General features: G+C 36.7%; 1 protein-coding gene across 5 annotated transcripts in view; it reads right to left on the reverse strand.

Moving 5' to 3' along the window:
- LOC121376453 (multiple PDZ domain protein-like) overlaps positions 1-27,946 on the reverse strand; it is a 305,209-nt gene that overhangs the window by 179,216 nt on the left and 98,047 nt on the right. For all 5 annotated transcript variants that reach the window (XR_005958447.1, XM_041504328.1, XM_041504327.1 and 2 more), the window contains exons 5-9: positions 18,708-18,842; positions 8,958-9,293; positions 7,832-7,952; positions 6,674-6,765; positions 5,268-5,403 (exon numbers count right to left, since the gene is read on the reverse strand). Coding sequence is in view for 4 of the 5 variants with exons in the window: in XM_041504328.1 (XP_041360262.1) it covers positions 5,268-5,403; positions 6,674-6,765; positions 7,832-7,952; positions 8,958-9,293; positions 18,708-18,842 (820 nt within the window). In the remaining variant the exon portion in view is untranslated. The remainder of the gene's footprint in view (positions 1-5,267; positions 5,404-6,673; positions 6,766-7,831; positions 7,953-8,957; positions 9,294-18,707; positions 18,843-27,946) is intronic.

The raw sequence follows: 27,946 nt of genomic DNA on the forward strand, positions 1-27,946 counted from the left end.
AAAGTAAATACTTCTTAGTGGGAAAGTGACAGGACCATGCTTCCAAATGAAGAGTTACTTAACCCTTTCACGGTATATGAGCAACATGTAATGGATAAAAACATTTAAATGATCTTTGCGAGTACACTATGACATATGAGCAATGACCTTGACTGGTTACTGACCAGTGAAAATATAACCAGTGATATGTCAATGTCTATTTAATACATGTATGATAGTTCCAAAAACATCAAATTGTATTCATGTCACAGAATCAATATTTAATAACAATTTCAGCTTTAAAAAAAAAAAACCCAAACTGCTTTAGTCTTATGGTGATATACATATATAATGACTACCACTATCAGAAAATAACATTCTTGATTACATGGTTTTAAAAAAAATCTTTAAAAAAATGTTTTACATCATCTAATTTATCATGACAGGATTTCCTTGATCATGATGACATACAAATGTATATGTACCTAACATTTGCTAAAAAAATAAAAAAATAAACTAAAACAACCCACAAAAATCTCAACAGCATACATACAAGCATTATGATGATGTGATAATGTGTTACCATTTACATTACCCGGTATATTTGCAGAAGAATTAATATATTTGTATTCTATACAACAAACTTCTGATGAGACAAATTCACATTTTAGTAAATCGAACCACTGTAAGATACAATAACATTATTTAATGGGACTCTTTTATCTGCAATTCTCTGATAAACATCGGGATGGCTACACGTATGTTGTAGATCCGCCACTGGTCAAAGAGATACACACTTCCAATCATCCCGACTATTCACCCCAAGAAGAAGATATCATCAATCAACTTCAGATTTACACATAACATTATTCATTACACACGTCACTATGATCGAAAACAGGCAGTACAGAAGTGAATTTTCCAAAAGGAAAACTGTTAGTCGTACAGAATTTCATGCACTATGCATGTAGTATGTAGTATAATGTACTGATGTTGAACAGAGAACAGAATTTATTGGTTGGGAAATAAACACCCAGCTACATTTCAGGGATTGATGAGTTGAGGTCACCGGGTTAAAAGACATATACCACAATCATTGGAAATAGAACTCCAATTTTAGTAACACTGTGAAGCACAAAACTCTTGGTTTGAACTAATGAAAACCCATTTCCGAAAACAAAAACAAATGGAATGGTTTGGCCGGTACAAATGAGACTTGAGACACACTGATGTAGGGTTCTGAACAGGATTAGAGCACCGATACAAATCAATGGCATCGGCCTGTGTGTTGGGAATTTAGGTCCCATCTCGTCCGCTCTGACCTGGCTCCGGGCTGCCTCCTACATCATCCAGGGTAAGCTGTTTTTATGATCTGTGTTAAGCCATCACGAAGACCAGTTTATACCGGCTTTAACAGATCTGTCCACACAGGAGTCACTGCCTTCGGGGACTAAACGCTTAATGTATCATTTTAGGACTAATAATGTGGGTTTTACGTAGGAAATGGGTAAGTCCCCTCAACTGGCCTAGTCGCAGTGGTTAAGCCTTCAGGTTTAAGGAAGTTAGATGCTGGGTTTGTATGCTGGTCAGTCTAACCACAGCGAGTGTTGAGCTCAATGATGAGGTGCAAGACCATAACAATCACTTCACTCTCACCAGTCACAGTCTTCGGCAGGAGAGGTGAGTGAGACCACTCCTGCTTACACCCCCCCACCCCCCACCCCTCCTCCACAGTCGCCTGGAAAATTTTGGGAGAGCTCCAAATTGATCAGCTTGCAATAAAAATTATAATGAATTTCATTTGAAACTTCACTTGATTGCTCGCCTGGCATCATTTAAGGACAGAGATTTTCAGCTTGTCTTAATTTTGACCGAGTCATTAACCTCTTTTCTGGACTGATAACCAGGATTGTGTGCTTGAACCTTACTTGTACATAAGGACAAAAATAAATTGCTATGAATTAACTAGTACTTAATACAGGACTTTAGTATTTAGGTCTTGGTGATAAAGTTAAAGTTTGTTTTTGTTTAATGCAGTGCTTCTCGAATTTTTATAAAATCCACTAGCCACTGGATCAGTGATTTAAAATTTTTTACTAGCCACGATTAAAAATTCACTAGCCCTACTTTTCTTTAAGTTAATAAAGTTTAGTAAATAATAATAATAATCAGATATGTCACCTAAAGAGGGAGATACAGCTTTAAAACACTAACATTACAAAATAGACTTAACTGCAACATTTTACCAAAACAAATTCACTAGCCGTCGTGCATGGCAATAGTAGTTATTTACTAGCCCAACATTGAATATCACTAGCCATGGGAGTGGGGCTACCATAATCTAGAAGCCCTGTTTAATGACACCACTAGAGCATATTGATTAATCATCAGCTATTGGAAGTAAAGCATTTGGTAATTCTGACTTGCAGGAATCTAGCCCAGTCAGTAAAGCTTTTGCTTGAGGTGTTTGCATTGTAGGATCAAATCACATCAGTGAACCCATGCTTTATGTTTTTTCCCATCCCAACCAGTGCCACACAACTAGTATATCAAAGGCTGTGGTATGTTCTGCCGAGTCAGTAGCAAAGTGAAAAATGTTTGAGATCCCATAACCGATGAATAATAAGTAAATGTTCTCTAGTGAAGTCTTTAAACAAAAACAAACTTTTAACATAAACCAAATGATCTGCCAAGGATGTTCAAGCACTGCAGGCAATTGCTCATCAGATTCAGATAAATCCTGGCCCCTTTTCTGTTAAGTAAGACAAATCGAGTATAATTGTTTCCTACACACAGACTACAGTTTAATTAAATATAAAAGCCAGACAGCAAAACATTAGAGAACTGTCCACAGACACCAGCACCCCTTTACATCTGTCACTTACAGAGGAAACTATTTGGCCACTTTTCAAAATCAGTTATTGGAGCTGTACTCGCTGCACCTCTGTGGTGCCAGACATTTTTTCATCTTTCTGTCAACCTTTATTATCAGTGACAGCCCCGTGCCGTCCATATAATCAACACATCAATATTTTGGCTGGAAGTGTTACTTCAACAAATATTTGCTTCATTTAATTAACAACAAAAAAAAGTCAGGCAAAACTAGTTTACTGAACTGACTTGGTTGAAATCTTGGTCCTACAATAAGAAATGACTGAAGTGGAGTTGGAAATGGGTTATGGACTTCAGATGCAAGGTTCAAATAAAGACTGGACTGGTCTCTACAATTGATAAGGCATTAAATCCATATGTAAGTTTGTACATGCTGAAGAGTTAATTTCTAAAATATGCCTTGGATCGATCCCCATCCATTGGGATATTTTTCGTTCCAGGACGTGCACCAAGACTGGTATATCAAAGGCTGTAGTATGTACTATCCTGTCTGTGGAATGGTGCATATATTAGAACCCTTGCTACTAATGGAAACATGTAGCAGGTTTCATCTACATGACTATATGTCAAAACTGCCAAATGTTTGACATCCAACAGCCAAGGATTGATAAATCAATGTCCTATAGTGGTGTAGTTAAACAAAACAAACTTTAACCTTCCTACAACACGCCAGTGATCAGTTTTAATCAGCAGTGAAGATACACCAAGCATACTGATAATAGTATGGCTAGAAAGTTTATTTTGTTTAACAACATCACTAGAACACATTGATTAATTAACCAATGGCTATTTGATGCCAAACACATACTGTGGCATAATATATCTGTCATAGGGAACGGGTTGGGATAGCAAACAACCTAAAGGATCCACTAATGTTTGGACTTAAGACACAATCAACTCAGGTGAGCGCTCTACCAACTGATGGTCTGGTCTAAGGGTTTAACGTACACATTCAGAGCAATCTGTGGTAGCGCATGCCTGTCATGGGTGCAGGTGTCAAACCATGCTGGCTCCTCCAGAACAGGATAGGGTTTGGGGTGGGATGGATTAGGGAGCACTTGTGGTGCTATTGAATTTTGAATGTCCAGTGGGATTACGTCCAAAAATATAAAAGATTTTCATGGGGTGATATGGCGTATAAATTTTGTATGGTTCATTGAAAAAAAATGGAGCTATTTGAGTGATTGTTACTTACTGGGACTTTGCGTATTGGGGGCCTACCAACTGAGATAAATTCAGCCCTTAATGAACCATGCACCCATTTAACTGGATGTTAAAACTCTACTTCCTTACAGTGTGTGGTATGTCCTACAGTCATTTTAATATCCAGTCATTATGGCATTAAGTCTTCAATGTTATAAGCTGTCTATTCGGGCATTTAATGGGCATGAAAAAAAAAGAAGAAGTTAATAATTAAGAACAGCTCAGACTGTTTGCTGAATAGACTTTTGTTTAGAAACATTGTACATTCAAATAATTGCTTATTTTGTTGTAAATATCTAACATTAAAAATCCAGTTGACACTTTTTATTCATCTGAAGATCAGTGAGTGGTATGTTCTGGTCACAGTGTTCTATAGGTTACCATGTCCCTGACACAAATCAGTTACTAAAAATGAAACCTATTATACACAGGTCTGTCTGTCAAAGACTACAATTTACATGCATACATTCATACTGCAGCTGTTAAAACTTGATTAATAAACACACCATTCAGAATTTGCTGTAGAGTTAATAAAAAATACTCATTAAGAAGAGGTTCACACAAATAATAAAAATCAATAAATGTTTCTACACAATTAATGTGAAAACATCCATGATATTTTGATATTGAAATTCTGATGAATAACTACATCTGACTTGAGATGCTTTATCAAATGACTTTAACATTATATTTGAAAGACTACAGCGTGATAATGTTTGCACCACTGACAGACTTGACACATGATATTAATGAAACAAAACGACGAACCATTAATAATCCATAAAGATTCTGCTACTGGGTAACCCAATAAAAATAAATGTTTGCCAAAATAGAAAGAACTACTAGTATCAGTATGGGACAAAAGATCAACGTAAATGGCAAGAGAAGGAAAGGAAAGGGGGAGAGAGAGAGAGAGAGAGAGAGAGAGAGAGAGAGAGAGAGAGAGAGAGAGAGAGAGAGAGAGAGAGAGAGAGAGAGAGAGAGAGAGAGAGAGGGGGGGGAGGGAGGGAGGGAGGGAGGGAGGGAGGGAGAGCGAGAGCGAGAGAGAGAGAGAGAGAGAAAGAATTGTATCTTTTACATGTACTTTTCCACAGGACAGTACATACCAGGGCTTTTGATGCACTCAAATGTGATTTCACACTTATAGACTTGTGAATAGCAAGTTGAAACAACATGTTACAACATGTACTAACCCAGGTACTGTTGTAGTTTTTCGTATTTTGGCCCGTGGATGTAGCGCACCAGTTTGAGATGGACGACCTGTCCAGTCTTACGAAGAACCTCCACCGCCTGATGATTGTTGTAACCCTGCAGCGAGATCCCGTCAACCTGAAAACAAAATTTAGAAACAATTGTTTTACATAAGCCATAGCCAACTTGATACTTCATGCTTATAAAAACGTTTAGAGCCTAGACTCAAGACTCTAATAGAGTCTAAGATTTTTAACACCCTGGCATTGCCATGACGTCATTAGAGATTTGAGTCTAAGTTTCATAGGCACGGGCAAAGCTAGGCAATTTCTATAAAAAAGAATATGAATATTTGGACTGTGGCTATTTTGTGTCTACTGTATGCTCCAGAAAGAATGAGGAAACTCACTGCTGCTGCACAATCTACTCCTACTAAAAGTAGCAAAGAGCTTTCTTTTTCAACTCTTTCCCATAGTCAGGACAGTACTACCAGTCAATGATGTACCTAGCACTAGTTGAGGTGGTGAAAACACTTGTTCCTTGCCCATCAATCCTATGACAAATTGAACCCCAGTTGAGCACTTTACCCCTGAACTACCGCACATCCTGTAAATTTAATAAATGCAGATATCTAACATTTTATGAAACTATGCAAAAGACTATAAGAAATTAATAACAGCACTAACTATCACAGTTTTTATAACTTTGCTAATACAACAATTCCAATATTATTTCTTTGTTTACTGATCACCAATGCACAACAATGAGAACAAAAAATATATATATAAATAGATCTCACAGTATGTCTGCCTTTAATGACCAAAATGCTGGAAAATTAATTTCAAAATGAATATGGTGGTCTACACATTAGGTCATAATTGATTAGTTCTGTTTTACATCTAAAAATGTGTATATATGACCACCTGTGCATTCATGTGCTATTAACAGAAACAGATCATTTTCTCAACTGCAATAAACCTCCAAGCTCTCTAAAACAAATATTTATCTTGAACCCTTATATAGCATAACGGCGTGCAGCATGCCGTCAATTCTAATATGTTGTGGACGTATGGCACACTGCACACCACTATTTGTTTAACATCACAGAAAGGTTCAGTCCATGATGTTATTAACATTCTTTTCAAATGGTTTTTAAATATGAAAAAGTGATGAACTCTTTACATTTGTATCAATATAAAATGGAACTAAAAATACAGTTCTGAACATTTGTGCCTTCCAAAATACGATCCGACACCAAATATGCGAAATTACAATTTTCTTCTTAAAAATCGGAATTTTGAACAAGACAATCGTAATAGCATAATCTATGCTTTAAATTCATAATGGTTGGTATCTCTGCATATGCCTTATTAATCATATAGATATAATAAACTAAGAACTACCGTACCTCCACTATTTGGTCATTGATGTGAACTCTTCCATCAACAGCTACCGCACTGTCCGGGGCTATTCCCTTGACAAATATGCCAGATATTTCATCTGAAATCAGTTAAATGTAATGCAATAGTTTCTCTTTATATATTTAATTCTCCTTAATTCCAGAATGCAACAATAAATGTTTACATATAAAATATGAAGAAGAAAAAAAAATCTATCTTGACTGTTTGTCCAGAAGAAGGGTTCTTGGTTAATTGTTGCAAGCACCAGGATTTCAAATTTCATGGGAAAGGCTTTTTCAGTTCTATGCCCTGTCCCTGTAACCATTGGAATCAATTAGAAACTGTTTTTCAGTAATCATGGAATTCTGTTACATGATAATGCATAACAGACTTTCCTATTCTGTGATTTTGTGTCTGTGAAAGCCCGCGGGTTTGTTGTTGTTGTAGGTTAGTGAGAGACATCTCTGTAGTGGTCTTATTCCTCCTCTTCCAGCCATTAGAACTCCGTGTGGATTGGAGCCTGTACTGGAGCAGGCAGGTGACAAAGCCTCTCATCGCTCTACACTGGTATGGAGTGATATTACCATTCTGCTTCTTGTACACTGAGGATGGAGTGATCAGTTTATACAAAAACATGAGGCTGGTTAACAAATAACGACTTGAGAATTACAAGGTTTTATCTGGAATATTTCCAAAAAGTAGTAATAACACAGATATTGCTATTGGAATATTTCCAAAAAGTAGTAATAACACAGATATTGCTATTCAAAACTTTGTTGCAATTTCTCAAAATGATGATTTGTGCACACAGAACCTGGTACCTCTTGACCAATGAAAATGGGGAACAATAATTATAAACATGGTTCTTGGAACATAAAATGTTACTGTGGCCATTCTCTAGACAAACATGATCAATAATTATAAACATAATTTTCCTAATTTAAAATATTACTGTGGCCATTCTCCAGACATACATGTATACTTTTTGTTTTCTTTCCAGACAGATAAAGACAGCATTTAAACAAAATATCTTGGGCTTAAGCTCAATTTTGAGAACACCAACAACCGGATAATTTGGTTATTTACAGAGTAACCTGATCCACAATTTGCAGTGAATGTTTAATGAGATTTTTCTTTATTTCTTCCGTCCTTGTTATTAGACCGACCTGGTGCCTTGTCTGCTCCCACGTAGCCTGCTATTGTTATTCCCAGACCCTGCGAATCCTTCTGAAGCCCCACTTCAAACATCTCAACTTCTGCTACCTCGTTAGTCATGTCAGTGGGTTGCTGAAATGTTAAAGCATCACGGAAAATTAATAATAGCCATATTCACTTTGATAATTAATATTCTTAGTTAGGAAGCTTTCATTTTTTTTCAGATCTGGAAGGATTAAAACAAAATTAAGGCCATTATATCATAAATCATAGATTTTTGTTCCTGCCATTCAAAAGCATAATCAGGACCACTCCCGTTTTTTGTGTGGGGATTTTTATTAGCAAAAAATATATTTTTACTTGATGTGGTATTTGCTATATTCTGAAAATTAAAAAAAAAATAAAAAAATCAAACTTCATCCCTGCCTTCAGTTTGAAAAGCAATCTAGTATTAAATGTATCATGGCCTAATTAACAATGGTTATATTTTTAGATTTGTGGGTGGGAGATGGGTTTTTTTTTTTTGGGGGGGGGGGTTATTTCACAATTATAAGTTTGTATACATAACCAATGTGCGCTATAGGCCAAGCTGAACCACCAGATTACCAATGGAAACAGGAATTAAAAAGATGATTCTAAAAATTGCATCAGAGTGATGTCATTGTGACATTGATAAGCAAATTAGCTTAGCACTTAGCTCATCATGTCCAGTGAAGATGCTATGAACGAACAGCTGAGCAAAAAGCCTGAAGAAACCTTTTGTTCAACTGATAGCTCTTCACATGCGGTAGGCTTTATGCATGGCTTTAATTTTTGCCATTAACCACAGTTGAGGGGGAAAAAAACATGAATCATGATTAATTAATTATAAACAGTATTTACTAGATGAATTTGGACTTGCCCCTCTGCCATTATAGTTTTCAGTTCTTTTTACCGGATGACTTTAAACTTGTCCTGCCACTATACTTTTAATTTGTTGATCTTTTAAGTTTGGCTTTTTTTTGCCATTACATGTAATTACATTTGTAAAGCTTTTGCTTTTGTGTAAATCCTACATACATTAACAATGCTTAAAGACCTGCATTTAAAAAAAGCCCCCAAACCCCAGGCTTTGTAAGTGTGTGCCTTGTTACTGACCGGATGGACCTGTACTTGTCCGGCAAGGATGTTGCTGATGCCGGGGTGGAACTGTTCAAGCTGCTCCTCGGTCAGGTGGGTGACGTCGATGTGATCCGCCGACTCCATCACCATCAGCTCGTTGATATGGACCAGGTGGTCATCCAGCATGTGGGTGGGGATGATGGGGGCATGGGGGATATGGTATGGTGGCGGCTCTACGATGGACCGGGCCACGATGAGTCGCACATGGCTGCCAGACTGGCGCAGCACCAGGGCCACCTGTTCCGAGCCCATTGCCCGGACGTTCACGTCACCGATCTGCAGGATGTGGTCGCCACTCCGTAAATGTCCATCCTGTAAAACAGAAGGTCAGGAGTAGAACTAGCTCTCTGTAAAACTGCAATAATATGTTTTATACTACCACAATGGAAACAAGAGTACAGGTGATATGCCTGTCAAAAGTAGGTTGCGGTGACCTAGTTATGGTATGTAACATGCCACCATCCCAAGATGCACTTGCATGCAAGGTTTGATAATCTCTTATATGAACTAATAAGATATGACCCATACAAGAATTTCCTTTAATGTGCAGTGATGTGTGAAAAATATGTTGCAGCGACCTAGTTATGGTATGCAACACACTGATTTCCCAAGCTTACTTGCATGCAAGATTTGATGATCCTATTTGAACTGATAAGAAAGATATGCTCCCGAAATGAGAAGTTTACTGACAAAGAAACATACAAACATCAACCAATGCCATACTATAATATGAGCATACCATAATACGATGTCAAACTGACTCAAAGACAGGTGCATAAAATTGTAATGTTTTTTTTTTAACCAACCACCATTATAGTATAAATCTATACCATGACAAAAAAGGTTTCGCAATTTGGTATTATTATATTGTACTTTAACCTCCAAATAACATTCAGTGACATGACAGTTACGCATTTTATTTTTCATTGAAAATCTCCTGTTACATATACTGACAAATGATATATCAATTATATCCTGTGTCTGACTTCTCTTTGAAATTCACAAGTTTTCTTTTATTTAAGCACATTTACCAAATTTGCTAACCTTTTTTATCTTAGTATATAAGGGGCCATTCGTGATTATCAAAATGTTCAGGGCTTTTTAGCCTATAAACTGTATGCTACGATGAGAAAGTTTCATGCTTGCATTTGTATGTAAAAAAAAATAAAAAAATGTTGAAACATTCAAAATCAATAACTTTGATGTATGCTTTCAGAAAAGGAAAGGGTGTACCAAAAAACTATATACAGTGTCTACACTGGATTCACTTGGGACCGGTGAAATACTATATACAGTGTCTACACTGGATTCACTTGGGACCGGTGAAAAACTATATACAGTGTCTACACTGGATTCACTTGGGACCGGTGAAAAACTATATACAGTGTCTACACTGGATTCACTTGGGACCGGTGAAATACTATATACAGTGTCTACACTGGATTCACTTGGGACCGATGAAATACTATATACAGTGTCTACACTGGATTCACTTGGGACCGATGAAATACTATATAGTGTCTACACTGGATTCACTTGGGACCGATGAAATACTATATACAGTGTCTACACTGGATTCACTTGGGACCGATGAAATACTATATACAGTGTCTACACTGGATTCACTTGGGACTGATGAAATACTATATACAGTGTCTACACTGGATTCACTTGGGACCGATGAAATATGCTGGTTTAAACAGAGTGTGTCCATAGTTACGGTTCTTGTGATATACAGTGTCTACACTGGATTCACTTGGGACCGGTGAAATATGCTGGTTTAAACAGAGTGTGTCCATAGTTACGGTTCTTGTGATATACAGTGTCTACACTGGATTCACTTGGGACCGGTGAAATAGGCTGGTTTAAACAGAGTGTGTCCATAGTTACGGTTCTTGTGATATACAGTGTCTACACTGGATTCACTTGGGACCGGTGAAATAGGCTGGTTTAAACAGAGTGTGTCCATAGTTACGGTTCTTGTGATATACAGTGTCTACACTGGATTCACTTGGGACCGGTGAAATAGGCTGGTTTAAACAGAGTGTGTCCATAGTTACGGTTCTTGTGATATACAGTGTCTACACTGGATTCACTTGGGACCGGTGAAATAGGCTGGTTTAAACAGAGTGTGTCCATAGTTACGGTTCTTGTGATATACAGTGTCTACACTGGATTCACTTGGGACCGGTGAAATAGGCTGGTTTAAACAGAGTGTGTCCATAGTTACGGTTGTTGTGATATACTGATCAGAAAATACCAACGTAAATAAAATGTCATATTAACCAAATGTTTGGACTATGTGTAAGACATCTGTGAAAGCAAGTCTAAGCAATGCTTGTTTTAGTGACTGGTATATTCACCAAATGTTTGGACTATGTGTAAGACATCTGTGAAAGTAAGTCTAAACAATGTTTGTTTTAGTGACTGGTATATTCACCAAATGTTTGGACTATGTGTAAGACATCTGTGAAAGTAAGGCTAAGCAATGCTTGTTTTAGTGACTGGTATATTCATCAAATGTTTGGACTATGTGTAAGACATCTTTAAAAGCAAGTCTAAGCAATGCTTGTTTTAGTGACTGGTATATTCACCAAATGTTTGGACTATGTGTAAGACATCTGTGAAAGCAAGGCTAAGCAATGTTTGTTTTAGTGACTGGTATATTCATCAAATGTTTGGACTATGTGTAAGACATCTTTAAAAGCAAGGCTAAGCAATGCTTGTTTTAGTGACTGGTATATTCACCAAATGTTTGGACTATGTGTAAGACATCTGTGAAAGCAAGGCTAAGCAATGTTTGTTTTAGTGACTGGTATATTCATCAAATGTTTGGACTATGTGTAAGACATCTTTAAAAGCAAGGCTAAGCAATGCTTGTTTTAGTGACTGGTATATTCACCAAATGTTTGGACTATGTGTAAGACATCTATGAAAGCAAGGCTAAGCAATGCTTGTTTTAGTGACTGGTATATTCACCAAATGTTTGGACTATGTGTAAGACATCTTTAAAAGCAAGGCTAAGCAATGCTTGTTTTAGTGACTGGTATATTCACCAAATGTTTGGACTATGTGTAAGACATCTGTGAAAGTAAGGCTAAACAATGCTTGTTTTAGTGACTGGTATATTCACCAAATGTTTGGACTATGTGTAAGACATCTATGAAAGCAAGTCTAAACAATGCTTGTTTTAGTGACTGGTATATTCACCAAATGTTTGGACTATGTGTAAGACATCTGTGAAAGCAAGGCTAAGCAATGTTTGTTTTAGTGACTGGTATATTCATCAAATGTTTGGACTATGTGTAAGACATCTTTAAAAGCAAGGCTAAGCAATGCTTGTTTTAGTGACTGGTATATTCACCAAATGTTTGGACTATGTGTAAGACATCTGTGAAAGCAAGGCTAAGCAATGTTTGTTTTAGTGACTGGTATATTCATCAAATGTTTGGACTATGTGTAAGACATCTTTAAAAGCAAGGCTAAGCAATGCTTGTTTTAGTGACTGGTATATTCACCAAATGTTTGGACTATGTGTAAGACATCTATGAAAGCAAGGCTAAGCAATGCTTGTTTTAGTGACTGGTATATTCACCAAATGTTTGGACTATGTGTAAGACATCTATGAAAGCAAGGCTAAGCAATGCTTGTTTTAGTGACTGGTATATTCACCAAATGTTTGGACTATGTGTAAGACATCTTTAAAAGCAAGGCTAAGCAATGCTTGTTTTAGTGACTGGTATATTCACCAAATGTTTGGACTATGTGTAAGACATCTGTGAAAGCAAGGCTAAGCAATGCTTGTTTTAGTGACTGGTATATTCACCAAATGTTTGGACTATGTGTAAGACATCTTTAAAAGCAAGGCTAAGCAATGCTTGTTTTAGTGATTGGTATAAACCTGAAAGATATTTGCGTTTCTAAGAAATCATTCAAACCATTCAACTTGCTGTTGGCTATTCGTTTTCTCTATATTGTCGCTACAAGTTGAATGTCCTAAGGAGAGTTTGATGTGTTGCTGGGGTTTTTTTGGTCACTCAGCCATTGCAAATTCAGTAAGACAATGCAAAATGGATGTATCATTAGTATTTATGCACGTACTAAACAACAGATTGGTATAATATAATGCAAGTTAGGACACATGCACATAATAATCTGATTTATCTAGCTACATACACCGTTACAACAGGTGTGGTTCATTATCTATTAAGCCTTCAAAGAGGCATGATTATTTCGTAACACTTTGGTTTCCTAATTACTTGGTGAACACTGGCAGACAGTAGAGGTAAAAATGTGTTCCAGTGTAGACAGAGCTAATTAGTACATAAAACGTTGTTTTGTTCTTGAATTTGCAACTGAAGTCCAGAATAGATGGTTTTACTCCTGATAAATTAATGGTAGCTGGACGTGACTTTAAAACTGTGCCGTTTTACACAGAATGGGATCCTTCATATGCACCATCCCACAGACAGGATAGCACACATCAAGGCATTTGATATACCAGTCATGATGCACTGGCTGGAATGAGAAATAGCCCAAAGAGTCCTAGACTGACATCACCACTGAAAGACATTTGTATGAGCAAATATGTTTTCATGTCCATCATAATTCACAACTGAACAGTAAGAGAAAATGAGAAAAAAATTCTGGTAAACACATGTGTATGCACAGACTGAGAAAACCGTTTATAAATGCACACGGAACACACTGAGACATCGGTCGAGTGACACGAGTATGTGCAATAATCAATATTTCTAACTGGCAGTTCTCAGTTGTAATTAAATAGCACTTCCTTTGTACTGTTCAATATTCACTTATTAATCTGTTCAAAAGAAACAGATTAGTACATTTCAGGCAAAATGAACATCAAACTATTTTCAGAATAATGTTCAACTCGGGCATCCATACCAAGTTTCAATTAAACAGCAACATAAGATTTTAACTACGGTTAATTTGACACTAGGAAGGGGGGGGGGGAGGGGGAAGAGAGAGAGAGAGAGAGAGAGAGAGAGAGAGAGAGAGAGAGAGAGAGAGAGAGAGAGAGAGAGAGAGAGAGAGAGAGAGAGAGAGAATGATGAAAATTATTGCCACTACACACAGCAACAGATCTTTTATTTTGTTTACCAATATGAAAGCATTTATTAATTGAACTTTCAACAAACCTATAATGGTAATTACAGAACTTCAACCTAATTTTAATCTGACACACTAAGCCAAATAAAAAAACACAAAATATAATCAAATATGTAGCAGAATGATATAATAGGGGCCAACAAACAAATGGAAACATGATCATAAATGAATTTATGCCCAACTTTTAACTGAATGTTGCCATGGTCACACAGCTGCATTCATGGACACAAAGATGGGCTTTTAAAAAAGAACAAACCCCCCAACAAAAACAACTATGTACAACAACATTCTCTAACTACCAAAATCTGTCATATAATCAACTTCTTTTAAGGCCATAACTTATGGGTTCTATTGAATTCGTTTAAAAAAAAAAAAAAAATTCCCACAAACATCAGAATGATCCATTAAAGAATTGCATTTATACGTGATCGTTTCTTTCAATTCCTTCTCTTTTCCTCTGGACACAGAAACAATCTTTTTTTCCATCTATAACTGTTTATTTTCCATTATTAGGAGAGTTTATACAGAAAACATTGCATTGCACAATGACAGGAAATAGTTAATCCTCCTCAGGCACAATTAATTTGTATCAAAGAATGATCACTTTGAAGTACAAAGGGAAAGCGGTTCTTCAGCTAACAAGATCATGTCTATTATTAACCCAGATGGTGGTGGCCCATATGCATAACAAAGAATAATCTCTGGGACTGACCGAAATTTGATTGAAGACTCTAAAACTGTTTCCTATAATAAATCATAAATATTGTCAATTCAAGGCATATGGTAACATGTGTATGTGTGTATAACAAAATGTATCCTGAAGGCTGAAATAATCTGCTGCCACTGAATTTTGGTTGAGTAATGATACTGCTGTGGTACATAGAATAATGAATCATCATTGGCTATTGGATGTCAAACATTTTATAATTCTTCACAAAGAATCTTCTAAGGAAACCACTACATATTTCTGTTAGCAGTAGGAATCTGTTACAAGCACTTTCCCACAGAAGGTCACTCACTATATGCTATGGCTTTTGATATACCAGTTGTGGGCATTGATTGGGATAACAAAAGCCAACGAGTCTACGGAGATGGTTCAGTCATATGACCCATGAACCTCAGGCAAGCACTCTACCAAATGAACTAAATTCTGCCCACCCACCCACTCACCCTGCTGTCACTGAAATTGTTAATCAAAAGCCATGCAAGGAATGCACCATCATGTAAGGGAAAGTGCATACAAGTCTAGCTGCATAATGCATAAGAGTAACCAATGCATAATTATAAATGACAGCAGTGAGTTCATTATTAGGAAAATCTGGGATCTTCCTGTTCTACTACAATCACTATTGTTCTAGATATTATTAATACATTTTAAGTCATAGGAAATCTGGAGAAGTCTCAGGAATAGACTTACTCTTCTGTTCCAATACTGTCACTATGTTTCATGGCACTTCTTTAGTTTGAAGTTTGAAAGTCTTGAAATGTCTACATGTATACATGTTAATAATCCAAGGAGATGACGGGAACATTTCCCAGGATATCCCAGAACATTTTAGCTAAGGGAATGGGGTTACTGCATTTGTTTGAAGAGAAATTTTATTACAAAATATAACTGATCGATTTCTGAGTTTGTACACAATTTTACCAATTGTTTTAGATATTTTTGGACTGACATCACATAGACATATACCTAAAATACAAATCCCAATTAAAGTACACATTTATACATAACTTTTAAATGTCATTTTACACGTCTAAAGCAATTTGTAACCTAACAAACATCAATGATGTACAACACATTTCTGGTTTCTAATGAACATATTCTTATACAAATTGGGAACTGCGACCTTTCTAATGAACCTTCTCTCAGTCTATTTGTGTTTTTCTGTCTGTCCCTGACTAATTCAAACATTCTGCATCCTACAAAAATACTTTCAACCTTTTTTCTATAAGAACAATATCAGCCAGAAAACATATGTTTAATGTTTACTCCTAAATTTTATCAAAAAAACCCAACACTACCAAATCACCATTAAATGGACATTTCAACTTAACTTGTTGATATGAACTGCGACTGCATGTAAATCAATGTTGTATGCAAATACTAATGTGGAACTGCAGCACTGAAACATTTAAATCCACTTTATATTGATCTGTTTTCTTGTCTCTCTCGGGGGTTTTATCATTATGGTATGTGAATATTTCCATGATTTTAAAATAATTGTCAGAAATTTAAGAATTATATGACTGCACTCAAAAACAGAAAGTATCAATTAACATCAAACCAGAATTTTTTTTTTTTTTTAAACTATTATAGATCAAATGTTTTTGGAATAATTATTTCTTAATCATCAATAGCCACTGACATTTACATGCATGCGTAAGCAATTTATTTTTATTACTCCTCTGTTCTTTTCACATTTATGTTAGAAACAAATTTCAATCCATCTTAATTTCTGCCACAATGAAGAATCATAGATCAAGTGGTTGTAAAAATAAATAACTTAAACATTAAAGATCCATATACTTGTAGTCCTCTGTGTTTTCTTAAGACAAACAAGTCATAAATTATGTTTAACGACACCACCAGTGCACACTGATTTATTAATCATCGGCTACTGGATGGCAAACAGTTGTTAATTCTGACATGTAGTACTCAGACAAAACCCACATTTTTCTATTAACAGCAAATGATTTTTATATGCACTTTCCTGCAGACAGCACATACCACAGCATTTGATATATCAAACATGGGGTACTAATAGAACTGGGACAACATAGAATGGTTCAACCGAGAAGGTTTAATCCTATGAATAAAACACCTCAGACGAGCACTCCACAGACCAAGCTATATGTAGATCTCGTCTTTCATTGTTCTAATGTCTGTTAGTAGCTCAACTGACTGTTTAGCACATGCCAGACTTTCGATGCAAGTATTTTAGAAGTATGGGCAGGAAATTATATAGATATGTACTTATAACAGATAAATCAACCTCCACTGAGGGCATTAAAACTAAGGACTCCAGCACTCTACCAACTGAGCTAATAGAGAAATTCCCATTAGCTTTATACCAACATTACTACATACTCCCCCTCCAGTGAAGCTACGTCTCGGAACTGTAGACCAGGAGTGGTTGAACTGTTACGAGTCCTGACTGGGTTATAATTGTATTCCAATCCTATATCAGCTCCAAGTGTAACAGATCAGTCTTCACTGACAGGATTTGAACTATAGACTCTCAATACCAACTTTATACCAATACTACTACATATATAGAGTTAAGACAAAAAGAGGCTTTGTAAACTTGGCCAACTACATCCCTTGCAGACCCATACCGGATTATACTTTACTCCTAAAGGTTATGGATATAACAAGTTAAGAAGTTTAGGTATAATTATTCACATTATTTTGACAGCTGCATATATGCACATTTCAGTCTGTAGTTGATAAAAATTTATGTTCAAGTATCATTTTGATTTTAGAGTAGACTTAAGTAAATTCATTAACGAAAATCAATTTTCCCAACCCAAAGAAGGCCTAACAAATCATTTTTAGTGGTAATCCAAAATGAAGGACAGTGGGCAAGCCGACACTAATTGTGTCAACGGAGGTTATAAGAGCTGCCAATCAAATAAATCCTGATTGAATACAGTTTGCAGTTGGGCATTGATTCGAGGATAAACACGTCTTATTGATTTAGAGTTGTTTGCATCATTTAACCACCCATAACACATAGACTAGGAGCTGCTTAATTATTTCTGCATTATGTCATCTCGCGAAATCAGATTTGTCTAGACAACGAGGAAAGACACTTCAAAGCCATCCACAGACAGCCTTTATGAATTGGGCCACATAGATCAATCAAAAAGCAGACACTGCAAAGCACCTTAACAGAAGCACAGAACTAGACCTATTCTACTTTATTGATGGCTATTTTCTCACCATTCAACACCAATACCAACATCTTTAATAATGTATTCAACTTCCAAGCTAACACTGGCATTTTGTTTTTACTTTTCTTAATAACCATTTTCTATTTAACCAAGAAAACTGTTTTGTGAATAGCTTTCAAATCTTAATTTACTTAATAAGTAACCTACAAAATTGTCTTAAAATGCTTTGAAATACATGTATTTGATACTTTGTACTATTGTGAACAACTTTTTGTTTTGGAAAGCTGAATAAAACCTAAAGCTTCTTATGTTTTATTAATACTGTCAGGTGTTCAAGAAAATGTAACATTTAATGATATTATCTCAAAGTTCTTATTGGTTGTGGAAAACCTGGAAAATCATGGAATATGTAAATGTCACTTCCCAGGCCTAGAAGGTCATGAAATTTTGAGCTGGGTTATGAAAGTCATGGTAAAATAAAATTGGTTGAAATCCCCCTTCCCTCCCACTTAATTTTCTCACGACAGGGGAAAAATTGCATCAACTGTAATATTGTATTGATAATTGTAGAAAAATCCTTTTTTTTTAAAAAGACTATGGATAATATAGAATTTAGTTGAAGACAATATTTGAAGCCTGTATCTTTGTTGAATATAAAGTAGAAAATAAAAAAGTAATTTTGAACACATTACATACCAGGTCAGCTACACCTCCAGGCAGAATGGTCTTCACCACCACCCCAGTACTCCGGCCTCCTATGATCCCAAAACCAAGTCCAGTTCCATCGTTAATCAGGTCAATAACTTCAACTTGGGTCCACTCGGTACTCAACTGAAAATAACAAGTCATTATTACTATTACATGTGTGCTTCACAATAAACTAAGCAGTAAAATGTATATATAAGTGGTGAAAAAATGTAAACCATCATGGCTCCTTAAAATGCAGTTCTTATGGTTTAAAGAAACCAAAACAGCCATATTCTGCTTCAAGGGTTTTAAAGGACTGAAAAACATTTTTTTTTTTTTTTTTTTCGAAGGCACATTTCAGCATTTTTTTAAAGAAAATAAATCAATTAATTTACAAGCACATACATGTTCCATAAATCAGACTTTTATTTCTGAAAAATCCTGGAGTAAAAAATTGTATCTGAAAAATCATGGAGAGTCAAAAATTGCACTCCTCAAAATGTTGAAGAGAGGAAAATTGCACTGCTTAAAATATTTGGTGTTAGAGGGGAAAGGTGGAGAGGAATTACACCCTAAACATGATTAAATGTCTTGAATGGTATTGATTTATAGTCTTAAATATATAACATCTTTGATTTAATGTCATTTATTTCCAAAATGAAAAAAATAACAAATTTTGTTGATTTGGTTTTTTCCCCTCACATGGGCTGCAACAGTCTTACAGTTGTGTAAGTAAAAATTCCAGAAATAATTTCTTTCAGCTACATTATAATCATTTACATTATATATCATTAAAATTCTGAATTTGTTTAACTTCAATTATGTAAAAATGAGAAATTCAGTTTGTCCTGTGTAAGAATTGTAGTCACACTCTGGTCTGTCAAAACTTAATGTCTGATAAAATTAGTATCATACAACACATGTATGCTAATATACAGGTTACATATTTGAAAATTTAAAATGTGTCAACATAAATAATTATAATTAATTATATGTGCATGTACTATCATATGAAATGGACAAACAATGAATAATTGAATGAATGAATAAATAAATGAATAAATGGGTGGATGGATGGGATGGATGGATGAACTGCAGTTATATTTATAAGCATATCCACAAATACTTGTACAAGTTAACAAACTGATCACTTGCCTGGAAAGTTTTAGGAGAGAAGCAAATTGATTACCTTGCAGTAACATTTGTAATACAATATATCTGACACTTCATGTGATTGCTCGAATAGCACCATTTCAGGAGAGTGATATTCGGCTCACCTTGATGTTACTCATGGCGAAGACTGACTTTCTTTGATACATCTACTAACAGAAGTTTGTTTTTGTTTAATGACACCACTAGAGCACATTGATTTATTAATCATTAGCTACTGGATGTCAAACATATGGTCATTTTGATAGTCATCAAGAGGAAACCCGCTACATTTTTTCCATTAGTAGCAAGGGATCTTTTATATGCACCATCCCACAGACAGGATAGCACATACCATAGCCTTTGATATACCAGTTGTGGTGCACTGACAGGGATCGATCCCACACCAACCACTGATTGAGCAAGTGCCTTACCACTGGGCTACGTCCCGCCACTCATCTACTAACAGTGTAGTTTCTATCCAAACCCTAATCTGTTTTAGGCTGCAACACCATTCACCCAGCCTTTTCCCCACCCCCACAGTTGAAGTATATGAAAGTTAAAGTTTGGTTTGTTTAACGACACCAAAAGAGCACATTGATTTATTAATCATCATAAACTGATGACGAGTGTGTTCTGTATTGTGATTGGTTAATTACATTCTTTTTCTGGGATCAAATGAAAATAACACCCAGAAAGCAATTGGAACTGGCAAAGTTGATGGTTCAAGGGACTACAGTTAGATTGTAGCCAGGTATTTTTTTTTAAAATACAAAAATATACAGTTAAGTTCTGTAGAAAAAAGATTCAGTTAAAATGGACATAACTATATGGTGTTTTTAGATTTGTGGGTGTTATTATCTATTTGATGCCCACACATGTTTAATTTTTAACCTCAGGCTAATGCCTTCATTTGCGGAATCAAATATATAACACCCACAAATTTAAAAACTCCATATGGTTATCTCCTAATCAGCTATTGGATGTCAGACATTTGGTAATTTTGACATTTAGTCTTTTATCCACACCATCCCATAGACAGGATAGCACATACCATGGACTTTGATATACCAGTCGTGGTGCACTGGCTGGAATGAGAAATAGTCGATCGTGCATCAAGCAAACACTTTACCACTGGGCAATGTCCCGCTCCCTGACAGATGTATTTGAAAGCATTTCGTTGGAGCTGGGTATCCGAGTCGGTGCATGAGACTTGCCCATATGTTGGCCCAGTTCCACGTATCATCTTTGCCTTTGACACGGACATCAAAAGAGGTGATCCTTTCGTTCACATCTGTCCCCAGAGGCTGATACATTAACACTGGGATTTTTAAGATCTTCATTAAGTTATGGTGGGATAAAAATCATTTGAGCCACAGAGATTTCCGATCAATCCTGTCAGTTATTTGTCATGAGGCTCCCACGTTTCACAAAGAAAGAGTCCTCACACACTTGCTGCAATACTAAAGTGCTTTACACGAATCATGTGGCACCGTGGACAATTCTCTTTTAAGAGGCGTAAACCAACGGAAAAAGAAATGGTAAATTGTGTTTTATCATTGAGTGGCATACAGGACTCTGGGAAATTAAAAAAATTGTGTAACTCATTTATAGATTATGCAAAAAAAAAAACCACAAAAAAACAACAACAACCCAACTACCCTGTATTTCAGGTTAACATTACTTTTCTTATGCATGTTACACATGTACTTGTTATTATTATGTCAATGATGTGCTAAATAAAGTGCAAAACAAAGTAGGTTCTGTTACTTATGATTATGTAAAATTTAAAATGTCTTAATTAAAGTGCTAACGAAAAATGGGTTATGTAAAACTAGACTTTTGTAAGAGATAGGAAAATTAATGAAACAATTATTCTCGCTCTGGTAATAATAGCTGCATTGTGAGGCAAGACATATATTTATACGAACCATCTTAATTTCACACAGATCTAATCAGTATACCCATTGATGTTGGTGCTGTAACCATGGAAACATATTTTATATTAAATTTCAAACTGCATGCTTTTCTGTGCCGATCTTTAGCTATTATCAAGAATTTTGTGTTTCTTGACAGGTGGTCCAATGAAAATTTTTAATTAATGAAGTAAAGCAATTGATTTTCTCACCATTACATACCAACTTTTACTATCATTTGGCTATCGATTACTAATGTAGGTCAGATACAAATTTATTATTTTTCATCCAGCATTTCCACTGTTTTCTGTCAAAAAGAGTCTTTAAAAACCCAATGCATTTAAAAGATCCATTGCTGCTAATGAAATTTTTTTAAACTTATAATCATCGGCTATTGGATGTCAAACATTTGGTAATTGTGACATATAGTCCTAGAGAGGAAATCCACTACATTTTTTCATTAGTAGCGATGGATCTTTTAGAAGCACCATCCTACAGATAGGATAGCACATACCATGGCCTTTGATATACCAATCATGGTGCATTGGCTAGAACAAGAAATAAATACAGCAGGTTTCCTCTGAAAACTACGTCAGAATTATTAAATGTTTGACATCCAACAGCTAATGATTAAAGGGACACGCCCTAGTTGTTAACCATTACGCCATTGTTTTTCGCTATTAAACCCATTTTCTCACAAATAAAATTGCACTTTACTTACATTTTATTATTTAGAATATACATTTCCATTCACATGAAGTGTTTTTTGGTAATCCTGGTAATCCTGGTATTTGTACAAAATGCATTTTTCGTATTTCTTAAAAATGCACGCGCGTCTGAGAAAAAAACGTTGAGCAGACAAGGTCTAATCTATTTTTAGATGGGGTCTTCCCGTTTCAACATCACAGACGTTGGTATAGCATGTGACTTATCATTTTGGTTCGGTCTGTTTTCTCGTGCAATCAACATCCGATTTGTTGTCGTTTGCTTGTCATTAATTTGTGATGTTTTTCTTTACAGTTCGTGTATATTTTCATTAAGAATAACATTCAGACAAGTAAGTGTCTCAATACAAAACATTACAAACCCTTAAAACCAATATCTTTGCTAAGTCTTACGATATCTGGAGAGGGGATACAACCTTGGGGGGTGGGGGGGGACACAAGCTATATTGTTACCTTTATTTAAATAGAGTAGGACAAAAAAACACCTTACATTTTCGTCCTGGGGACGGGAAGTGCCTACAGACTGTACTACTACTACTACTACTACTACTACTACTACTACTACTACTACCACTACCACCAACAATAATAAGCGGTGCATCTAATTGCTAATAACAATAGGTACTAGCCACTAGTACACGGTGCCGAATAGAAAATGTAGGCTAATTGCGGTTTATATATATAAAATTTATTATTTCAAACACTGTAGTATAGTAAACATGTTCAGTGACAGACTATCATTGTCGTCTTATCCCGATTCAAGTATCATGATTGCTGCAGCAGCCACTTCCTCAACAGAAGCACCTATGTTGGTAAAGTAACTTCCTGTTCCAACCTTTCGCTGTCCAGGACAGAACAGTTGGAACATGCCCAGGAGAGGTGAAAGGAACACACCCCAAGTCTGTGTGCACTCTGGGAAATTTGTCGTGACATAGGCATTTCTGTGCTTCGAGCGACATCTACCGGTGACATCAGAATACTAACTTTCAAAATTATCGATATAAAACCTGATTTTTCACTCTATTTTATAAAAACGTGATCTAAATGTATTAGTTTTGAAGATTAACCAAAATTAGAATTAATTTTTGCTGGCTGAAACTTGGGTGTGCGACTTTAAGATTATGTGTCAGAATTATTATTTGTTTGACATCTAATAGCCAAAGACTAAGTGTCAGAATTATTAAATGTTTAACATCTAACAGCCAATGATTGAGACTAAGTGTCAGAATTATCAAATGTTTGACATCCAACTGCCAATGATTGAGACTAAGTGTCAGAATTATCAAATGTTTGACATCCAACAGCTAATGATTACGACTAAGTGTCAGAATTATTAAATATTTGACATCCAACTGCCAATGATTGAGACTAAGTGTCAGAATTATCAAATGTTTGAAATCCAACTGTCAATGATTAATAAAATTAATATGCTCTAGTTGAATCGTTAAACAAAACAAACACAAACAATATTGTGAGATGAGACTATACAGCTTTAAAAAGGTCACCATCATGAGAAGGTTTACAGCAAACTGATGAAAGTCAGAACCAAAGAGAACCTAATCAATCAGTCTCAAGTTGCAATACTCAGACTCTGAAAACATTCCTCACACTGTAAACTGTGGATTCACGCATTCCACGTGACTGTAAGGTGACACAATTAGTAGAAAAAGTTCTGCTGAAACCATCTCATTCTGTTTACTTAAAATTAGAAGGGTTGTGCCAACATTTATATTATACTGTTTGCAGATACGACATATCATGAATCGCTGCCATCACCGTGCATGGAGCTGTGTGTATACGCAGAGGAAGACAAATACCTCTTATTAAATGTCTGCACATTTTTATTTTGCTTTTGACTGCAAAATTATGTGCTTTTTTTGGAAACAAAACACCTCGTACAATGTATATTTAAAGGCCTGATTCCACTAAAGCATTTTATGCCGCGTTGTCATTCTGCGTGAATCGCGTCGGTATAAAATGCTTTGTTTGCTGTAGCAGAGTTAGAAATGAAAAAGTCAGCACCACAGTAATTAAGGTATTAAAAAATGAACAGTACTGATACATGATACACCCATCAATAGTAGGTCATGGTGTCCTAGGTATGGTACACAACACACCGTTATCCCAAGTTGTTCTTGCATGCAAGGTTTGATGATCCTATATGAACTGATAAGGAAGATATGGCCCAGACATGGATTTCCTTTATTGTGCAGTAATGCATGAAAAGTAGGTCAGTGTGACATAGTTATGGTATGTGACACACCCAAGTTGAACACGCATGCAAGGTTTGATGATTCTATATGAATTGATAAGGAAAATATGGCCCAGACGAAGATTTCACAGACTGATGTAAAAAAAAAACACTCTCCGCCACCATGGTGTGAGATGCTCCGAATGCAAAAAGAGATTTCTGGAGCATTTCACACTGCACGTCTTTGTTTTTTTCATGTCCTATGTAGTTTTTGTTCATCCTAAACTTGAAATCAATAACGAAAAGGATGACTGACTGGTAAGCTGACTTTCCAATTGAACTGCTGAGGCAGCATATGAAAATAATTTTTTAATTTGTCATTGTTGGTTATCCCAATGATTTTTGCAAAAAACAAAATGGTAAAATTTGCATGCAGATAATTGATAAATAGCTGGTGCTATCTTCTCGCATTTACCACCCAGATGGAGACAGCTGACCCGAGTGTTAAATGATGCGTGTTTGCTGTGCATTTCACAATGCATAAAAAGTGGAACAAGCATTCTGAGAGTACTACTAAAGCAATACATGCCCACTGTACAGGAACCCAACAATTTGTTTTGTATTTCCTAAGTTCAAGGGCCATAACTCTGCCACAAAATGGGTATATCACCATGATAGACAGACAGACAGACAGACAGACAGTCAGGATGGAGATGAAACCCATGGTCCTCTCCAGTTGGACCGGTAAGGGCCTAATATAATCCAACAGACTTAATCTTAAATTGAATTGATTCCTGTATCTTAAGTTGCCTTATATACACTTGAACAATCTAACTCTGTATGTAAGTACATGTACAATAATTTGTTGCATACTGCCCATGGGCTATACATTTTGAAATACTGAAACTTCTGTCACAGCAGGCTATTTAATAATCTTATTTCTCAAAACAACCATCTATTGCTAAATGTAGCTTCTGTGGAGCAGCGGGCAATACACAAGAAATTACAGTACTGGTATATCTATGAAGCAAGGTAATTTTGTGATGACAGTGTAATGTACTTTCAATGGAAACACATAATTACGAACCAGACAGATTCATCTCGGTCTATAGGCAACAGAGCAAACAGTCTATCTAATCTATCCTTGACAGAAATTGTAAAGCATGAAAGTACTGTAAAACCAACCTAATCAAAGTGAAACGCAATAAAAACATACAGACATGAATGCTTTTTAGCTTCAATAAAATGGAGAGTTGAATCTACTCGGATAAAGGAAGGAAGGAAATGATATTTCTCAATTTCATAATTGATTATAGCCATCAACTCATAACTCCAAAGCAACTGCATATTGTATCGTTCTGTGTGGTCCAGTGGAATGCATTAGAGTTCAATCCAACAATAGTATACATATACTAAAACGCAAAAGAAACGCAGGTCCTGAAAATGCGAAAGAATTGCACTTTGTAAAGCAGTATCTTTGGTGGAATTGAACCTCAACTGTGTTAAAGGACATGGCACACACCCACACCGCAGTCTCACCTGCGTGTCAATTTCATTACCTGTGTGACGTCACGAATTCTCAAAACACGTTGTTTGCACGTGCTGGATCATCCGTATCATGAATCCAGTGCAAACACACTCAATGAAATGCTTATAAAGCCTACACACCTGGATTTAATCGCATAAATTCAATTTGAGTAGTGACAGACAACAGAATCACATTTTAAAAATGCCGCGACTGACGCAACTCCAGCGAGATATGGCCATCGGGATGTTGCAAGCCGGACAGACCCGTACTGCTGTAGCCAGACAATTGGGATGTCATGTTTCGACAATCGCACGCCTTTCTCAACGTCACCAAATCACTGGATCTGTGAACGATCGACCACGCACCGGCCGCCCAAGGGTGACAACCGCAGCCCTAGACCGGTACATCCGGGTGACCCACCTTAGGAATCGGATGCTGCCAGCAGCTAACACCGCTCACCAGGTGCGTGGACCACGTGGTCCAGTGTCCGCCGATACCGTCCGACGCCGTCTGAGGGCAGCAGGACTCCGTAACCGCCGTCCTTATGTGGGACCAATATTGACCCCTCGGCACCGCCAACAACGTCAACAGTGGGCGCAACAACATCAAAGATGGCGACGTGGCCAGTGGCAACAAGTTCTGTTTACTGATGAGAGCCGTTACAATCTTTCCAACGCTGATGGCCGAATCCGAGTATGGCGACGTCGACATGAACGTTACTCCGACTGCTGCGTTCTGCAGGCCGACCGATGGGGCGGGGGTAGTGTGATGGTGTGGGGTGGGTTCTCATTCAACCACAGAACACAACTTCATGTGTTCAGACAACGCGTTAATGCCGCCGTGTACCAAAATGACGTCATCAACAATCACGTCGTTCCCTTCTTTGCCGCTCACCCACGTGTGCGCTTGCTGCAGCAAGACAATGCCAGGCCGCACACTGCCAGGGCAACACAGGCGTTGCTGGCTCAGCACAACATCCCAACGTTGCCGTGGCCAGCCTTATCTCGGACATGGCGCCTATCGAACACGTCTGGGATGAAATCGGACGTCGCCTTCAGGCTCGCGGACAACCTCAGAATATGCAGGCGCTGGAGGCAGCATTGGTCCATGAATGGAACTCACTCCCTCAGGCATTCTTTCAACGGCTTGTCAACTCAATGAGGAGACGTTGCACTGCCTGTTTGAATGCCCAGGGTGGTCACACGCGATACTGACTTTGACAATGCTACAGGTCGTCTCTTTCACATTTTTAACATGGACCCCCACCCTACTTTATGACATGAAACAATAGCCAAAAAGGAATTCAATCAAAAATTTTCAACACCAATGTGTGCCGAATTGGTGTAGCTCCAAAATAAATGTTGAAATCTTCATTTCGTTTTGTTTTTTTAATATTTTATATCCAATTTAATGAGAACCTGCGTTTCTTTTGCGTTTTAGTATATATCAAATATAACTGCAGAAATTAAATGTACAACTTTAGATCTTTGATATCTTGACTAAACACCCCTCCCCACCAAAACCCCCCACAAAACAAACCAAAAAACCTATCCTGAATACCCATTTGATTTAGGATTCAATGATACAATATATTAAAATGAATGAAATGAAGGAATAAAATGTTATAGAAATTTAGTTTATTGGTGGCCTTGTTTCACTATCATGTGCCTTAGCTATAGGTGGACTGCCAATCCCCAAAATTACATAGCATTCCTACTCCACCTGTGGGAGGACAGTCA

Source organism: Gigantopelta aegis, chromosome 6, assembly GCF_016097555.1.
Source record: "Gigantopelta aegis isolate Gae_Host chromosome 6, Gae_host_genome, whole genome shotgun sequence".
NCBI classification, from domain to species: Eukaryota; Metazoa; Mollusca; class Gastropoda; order Neomphalida; family Peltospiridae; genus Gigantopelta; species Gigantopelta aegis.